At 38.2% G+C, this 7,504-nt stretch overlaps 1 protein-coding gene across 1 annotated transcript; it reads left to right on the top strand.

The window, feature by feature from the left end:
• The first annotated feature begins 4,482 nt into the window (after positions 1–4,482).
• LOC109432332 (uncharacterized) lies at positions 4,483–5,475 on the top strand. Its single transcript, XM_019708676.3, has 2 exons — positions 4,483–4,940; positions 5,007–5,475. The coding sequence occupies exons 1-2, from the start codon at positions 4,732–4,734 to the stop codon at positions 5,473–5,475; spliced, it is 678 nt and encodes a 225-aa protein (XP_019564221.3). The 5' UTR covers positions 4,483–4,731.
• The last annotated feature ends 2,029 nt before the right edge of the window (positions 5,476–7,504 follow it).

Raw genomic sequence — 7,504 nt, 5'->3', positions numbered from 1 at the left:
AAGTCGGACATTGTGGCGGATATTTTGGGATTCTAACAAGTCTGTCCTTAAAAGATCGAATGGGACAAAACGTCGAATGGGCAAAGGGTCTAATGGGATAAAAGGTCGAATGGCACAAAAAGTCGAATGGAACAAAATGTCGAATGGGCAAAAGGTCTAATGGGATAAAAGGTCGAATGGACAAAAGATCGGATGGGACAAAATGTCGAATGGGACAAAAGACCGAATGGACAAAAGGTCGAATAGGGCAAAAGGTTAATGGTCTGTTCCAATTGGAGAATTAAAATTTTCACTTAAACTGTCAGTATACACTTAATTCAGATTGCCGGGATATCAGCATTTTTCCATTCTTTTGCCGAGATTTGCACAGCCGAGTAATCAGCAAACAACAATTTTGCTGAGATCTCAGCATTTTTGACAGTTCATTGCTGAGCTTCGGCAATCGTTTTGCTGAGAGTCAGCTAACAAATGTCACTTTTTGCTGGGATATCAGCTGGTAGTTTTACTGAGCAGACGGCTGTGCGCGTTTTTGCCGAGCCCGCAAATCTGTTTTGAGTGTGTACGATATTAATTCCATAGGAGAACTGTCAAGTTTAAATGTTGAAGTGTCAAATTTAAGTAAAAAATAATTTTTATTCGCCTATTATAACAGACCCTAAATAGGCTGAAAACAATTTGGAAGACATGAAAAAGTGATCAGAATTTAACAGAAAAACAATTAAAATTCCGATAAAAAAGAACCAGTGATACCAAAATTATTCAATAACTTAAAAAAAATATTGAAAGATAAGAAAATTTCTACTTAAACTTACAATACCTTATATGCAGCAATTTATAACCGCATTGCCATTCGAAATAGATGCCCATAAACGGTAAAAAGTAATGTTATTCATTGAAGTTAAATGTGAATTACAATATTGCTAGAAAGAACAGCCTTTGGGTAGAAGAAAGATGAATCATAGATTGAAATATTGTCATTTGAAACACCAATCATTATATCGATTTAATAAAGCCAAACAGTCTATGAATGGAAGAAGAACAAATCTCTGGCTAGCATATGAACAGACACAAAGAAATTATTCAATTATACAGAATAATTCATAGGATCTTTCGTCCATTCGACCTTTTGTCCATTCGACCTTTTGTCCCATTCGACCTTTTGTCCCTTGGAACATTTGACCATCCAACCTTTTGTCATTCGACCATTAGTCCTTCGACCTTCTGTCCTTAAGCCCTTAAACCAAGAAACATAAGATTATCCTATTGTTGGTAAAAAGTGTAATAGAAAGTCAAGTCAAGTAGCTCCGTAGCTTGGAGGAAAGAAGCACCCGTCTGGCGAATTGGAAGTCGTGGGTTCGATTCCCACCGGAGCACGTGAATTTCTTTTCATTCATATCTCAATTTGTTCATCAAACACGTATTTCTGTTACGTGGATGAATGTCAGAGCAATCAAACGTAGTAATTTCCACTTGGCTGGGTTAGCCAAAGCAAATTTCAGGAATAAAAATTTAAATCTTCTATTCTAACAAATTCCACTTTGTTTTGGAATTTCAAAAGCAAACACACCCAAACAGACGTAACATTTAGAACATTTTATTCAAAAATCTATCACCCAGTTCACACTACTGGTGAACACGTTTCTCGAAACACTGCTGTGTGCAGTATCTCCAGCAGAATGCGCTAGTGTGAAACGTCAAACGCGAACAAAACTATGCGCGCACCACAGGTTGCGGAGTGAGGTTACAACTTAATAGAGTTAAAATGATCGTTATAAGCGTGGTCGATGAAAATTTCTTACCGTCTACGCCCGTTGGTTTGAACGACACCTCATGCAAACCAACGGGGTTCATTTTTTAATTTGAACTTCTATTCTAGTAACCCTGTGGGCATCGAAAAACACACTGATGGTAACCCTTTTTGCTGTTTTGTTTTGATTCTGCGTTCCGTTTCACCCCGTTCCATGAGCAGAATGACGTTTGAACCATGTTTAGTTTGAACAATGTGCAGATTGAGGGGGTCAAATTAAAAAGTGTTCAGATTAGATGAGGTAGACGATATGTGCTACGTCTGTTTGTCTGTGGAAAAAACTTAGTAATTTAGATAGGGTTTTGGTTCCCTTATTAAGCATGTGGCTCCTATTTTCATCCCACGAAGCGTTGTTTGTTTTGTTTCTTATTTTTGTTTTTTTTTTTGTTAGAAGTGAGCACCCATGAAAACAAAAAGAACGGAATCGGTGCCGTATTCGCTTGTTTTCAAATAGGATGCATATTACTGAGATTACTGATGGCACACATACCCGAAAGTCCTTTTTTTTTCTCTAGTCGTGCAAGCTTTTCATATGCCTTCCAAACTCCATAAAAATGTCAGAGATTCTGCAAAACATTCGTCTGAAATTTTCGGCAACGGTTAAAAATCATGGAGAGCTTTCTCAAGATTACACAAGAAATTTCTCTAAAAATTTCAAAAGCATTATCGCCATGACCTGAAGTTTTTTCGACAGTTTTAACCCTTTATAAGGCCGAGAAAACCAAGCACGGAATTCACTCGTTCTTCATTGGAATATAAAGTACAAGTGGTGTAATGAAAAAAATGTTTTTATTTTCAAAAAATTCGATGGTCAATTTTGTATGAAAAAAATGGTCTAAATTTTAACTTTTTGTCAACAAAGTTTAAAATGTTGTTATTTTGTGATGCGTTTAGGGGCTGTCCATTTATTACGTAAGGGGATTTTTGCGATTTTTCGACACCCCCTTCCCCCCTTGTAAGATTTTTTGTATGAGAACCCAAATATTTTTGTATGGCGCGTAAGATTTCTCAAACCCTCCCTCCCCCCATAAACCCTTACGTAATTAATGGACAGCCCCTTATCAGTCATGCTGATTTTTTGACAGGTTGTTGCCCCAATATTCATGAGTTACATGTGTGGATTTGAACTCGATTGGTTAATTATTTTCGAAGATATTGCAATTTTAGTACATGCCCATTTATTATAGTACATTTTTTCAAAAGGCTGAGTTTCTAAAAGTAATGAATCAATCAAGTTGAAATGTTCTCCACAAGTAAAAGGAACATAGGCCTTTCATTTCTCATCATTCGATTTTCAATTCGCTCACCACAGCAGAAGTTCGAGCTTATAAACCTTTATGCACTCAAAAACGGCAGTTTTTTGAGAGACATTTTGTTCTAAAAAAGTCCATTCATATTTGTTATGCCTCATAAAAAAATCATGAGTGTTCACAAAGGCTTAATGTGCCCATCAGTTAAAACAGAAGTTGTAAAAGTTTTCTAAACGAACAGAAAAAATATGTGTATAAGGTGGCAATATAGTTGCCACTGCCTTATAAAGGGTTAAAGAAATGATTGGAAGTTCGGGAGATAATTTCGGATGCTACGTCAATTTTTCCCCAGAAATTCGTAATAATGTATTATTTAAAAATTATACCACTGTATTCTGTTCCAAGCATATTGTTTGTAATTCCTCGTAGAGTTCCGCTAGAAATCTACTTAATGTAAGGAAATTCTCCTGAAATTTTGCCTTTTTTTCTAAATTACAGTGACCCCACACCGATGAATCACCTTAATTTTTGTACACTATTTATGAATCACCATGTTGATCAAATGGAGTGATCCATAAACTGTGGTCATTTTTGCCGATTCATAAATTGTGGGGTCACTGTATGTCTCTCAGAAGCCTATTATGAATTAGCTCAGCTCTAGAAATTATATCAAACTTGATCAAGGTTCAATCCCTGAAGCCCAAAAAGAGGAATGTCATCGATGGCTATAGTTGTGTTCTAAAATAATAAAAAAAACGGCTTAATGAGATAAGAAATTATGTTATGTTGGCAATTATAACAAGACAAATTAGCTGACTATGACACATGCTATGCAATCGTACCTTACTCCACTCCCACATAAAGGCCAGGTAGCATGGGAGATACGAGATAGTACAGGTAGGCAACAAATCATCTCAATGACTAGTGCCATCACTTGCATGATCAGGTATCAATCGCTCTTCTGATTCAATTACCGATAGAAGCTTTGTTTCATTTCCGAGCTCAGCCAGTTTAAAATCACATTAGTTGCTGAAAAAAAAAACGCGTTTTGACTCACTTCCAGTATAAGTGGTGAGCTCGTTTCATAAAAAAATAACAAAAAGATGCGGATCACCCTCAATTTGATTGTTGGGATGTTTTTCTGTCTATGTTCAATTCATTCATCAATAAAGCAAACTACTGTTGGTTATCGTTTAATCTCTTTCAGTGTTAAATCGAAACCGTCTGAATGGGTTTAAAGATCCCTTCTTCTCGAGTTTTACTTTCAACATCGATGTATCGATTGCGGTCTTTCTATTTAGCAAAAGATATCTAAATTCAACGGTATGGATGGATATGTTTGCAGCAAAAGACCTACCCCACGATGATAGATCAGATCAAAGCGAAGAAGAGATGAAAACTAGTGATCATTTCGCGCGCGCAGTAGTTCCTGCTCGAAGCGCGAGTTTGATGCTAACGGTTTCTCCGACAATTTGTCTCGCGGGAAACAGATGCAATGCACGCTTTAGAACAACTCACGGAGATTACATTTCGGTGGTAATCGTCTTAGAACAACAGATGCCAATATGATCTTCTCCGGGGAAATTTACTTTGATGTCTATATAAATGTAATTGATGAGTGATGGCTCAATTTAGTCTGTTTAGATCTTTCAATCAAAGAAGTAATACTTTCCAATGAGTTTCTCGATTGTACCTTTCCTAATGTGTTCAGTATTGGCAGAATACATCCCAACGGAATTGAAGGTGGACAAAAACCTAGTGCTTTCTTCAGTTTACGATGCAATTCGAGAAAATGGTGATCGTACGTTGAAGATCGATCCAATAGACGGTCGAAATAAACGGAACATCAACTATTACACTTATGATGATTACAAAAGTGATGAGTGAGTAAAGTGTTACACAGTACATACTAGAAATGATCGCGACTAATCGAATTTTGTGATCGTCAGTTTAATTCCCAGCTATGGTGAGGTGATGCATGCCACCCCGATGAAACAGCAATGCAAATCGGATCCCCACGGTGTTCAGACGATCTCCATCTCGGACACGCACAGCTGGTCCAGCATGGGTTCCTCCATTCTGAAGTATCTGATGATGGCAATGGCGTTGATCGCCCTTCCGGTGTTACTGTTCCAGGCCTTCATCATACCGTTGAAGGTGTTGATGGGACTGAAAACTATGGCGTTCGGAAATACGCTACTTTTGGCAACATTTCTCTGGCGATACCTTACCAGACCTAACAATGATAATCAGGGGGAGGACAACGATAACGATCGTGATCATGGAACGAAGGATATCGCCAATGAGGTCGAAGATCGCTTCTACTATCCTTTCAATACGGAAGATCTGGACAATCTGAACGAAGGTGAAATCAAAACCATACTCAAGTTCATTAAGATGAAGAATAAAAAGTGGTGATCTGTATTGAGAATTGCCAGAACATAGTCGCATATCATTTAAATCCACTTTTAACTAAATAGATCATAACTCAAATGCAGCATTCTACTACATACGTAGTCATTGTCATACTCTTCTTCATAGTGTCTTCAGGGATGTGATATCGGAATTGATTCACCACCTCAAGCATTCACAGCAGCATCACCTTTTTATTTTTCCGCTTCAGAAATGTCATCACAGCGCGGATGTCAGTCTCGTTCATGTCTTTGAAATCCTCCGCCTTGAGCGGATCGAGGCCAAGAATTTTGGTTTTTCGCTTAGCAGTCGGTAGCCGCGGTTCGACTTTTTCTTTACTCTTGTGATGATTGTGGTTATGGTTATGATTGTTGTTGTGATTATGATTATGGTTATGGTTATTATTGTGATTGTTGTTATTATTGTGATTATTGTTATTATTATTATTGTTATTGTGATTATTATTATTATTGTTGTTATTATTATTGTTGTGATTGTTGTTATTGTTATTATTGTTATTGTTGTTATTGTTATTATTGTGGTTGTTATTGTTGTTCGTGTTGGTATTAGTATTTGTATTGGTGTTAGTGTTAGTATTAGTATTGGTATTAGTGTTAGTGTTGGTATTGGTGTTAGTATTTGTATTAGTGTTAGTATTACTGTTACTACCTCCCGCCGTGAGATTGGCATAGTATAACAGTAAAGGAAACCAGTAGGGGAACCCACTCCACGTTTCAATGTTTTGCAACTGTTGAACTGGGTTAGACACGAGTTGAGTGATTGGCTGTGTTATCGGTTGTTGAATGTTGTTTGTGTAAAACGGTGAACTGATAGCGGCCAGACCACCCAACAGACCACCAATTGTACTACCGGCACCGCCTGATCCGTACCCATAGCCTCCGTGACCGTGACCATGATCCTTTCTCATCAAATATTTAGCAGCCATGGCTCCCAATGTGACGGCATTAGCCATTGCCATCATCTTCAATCCGATCAACAGCTTCAATGGGATCACCACGTAATTGATGACGAGCGCCGGCAGCCCAATTGCAAGCATCGCGATCAGGAGGTACTTCAGCGAAGATACGATCATCGATCCAATGTAGACCAACATGGTTTGACCATGCTGGACGCCTCGTAAATCTGGTTTCTTCACTTGTTCTACGATGAATGGCGAAGGCAACAGTGGATATTCATCGTAACTAGGAGAGAAAGCACCGATCATTTTTTCGTACAACACTTCTTGTGAATCTGTTCCATTGAATACGTACTTATCTTTCATAGGAAAACCGACACTGAAATTGTCACCAAATTTTCGCTTTTTCTTCACAGGTTGACCATAAATCCCCAAGTCAGTTGAGTGAACCGATGGGATTATGGCGCTTTCTGCAAAATCACTTATCGGGTATTTATGATCGACGTGGTTACTAATAGGATCCACATAGGCACCATCACCGATTGTGGTCACTGAATGGCTGGATGGCACAAAGTATGCTTTCGATTCCACTATGGCCACCAGGTACGCCAACACGGCGAACGATTTGAACTGCCAGAAGCACTTTTGATAACCGCACTGTTCGCACATTGTAACGAAGTAGATCTTCCGGAATTTCTCGATTAACTGAACCCTGTTGGTAGTGAAGGGTCTATATTTATATATGCTCCTACAGGAAAGAACTAGACCTTAGATCGAACTGTAAATCAATTATCGGTTCGTGGGATGATTGATCAAAATTAATATCGTAGGGTGAGCTGCGTGAAAAGAATAGAGGATTGGTTCTAATCACATTTAATTCGGTTGGTTGGCGGCTAACGCCATTGTACTGGTATGTAACAAGCATGAAAATGATGCTACCTAGTATGTGTATTTGCAGGTCAACGATGGTACGTACGTTTCTCATTCTCACTCACTTGAGCTAGCAATTCAAAGAAAGAAAAATTGATAAAACAATTACGAAGATTTCTAGGTCATTGGGTTGGTGAAGGTTTTCATGAAGGCATCAGCAAGAACAAAACATGGGATATGACTTCGCCA

This window comes from Aedes albopictus, chromosome 2 (assembly GCF_035046485.1).
Source record: "Aedes albopictus strain Foshan chromosome 2, AalbF5, whole genome shotgun sequence".
Classification (NCBI taxonomy): Eukaryota; Metazoa; Arthropoda; class Insecta; order Diptera; family Culicidae; genus Aedes; species Aedes albopictus.
This window is presented reverse-complemented; position numbering and strand designations above follow the sequence as displayed.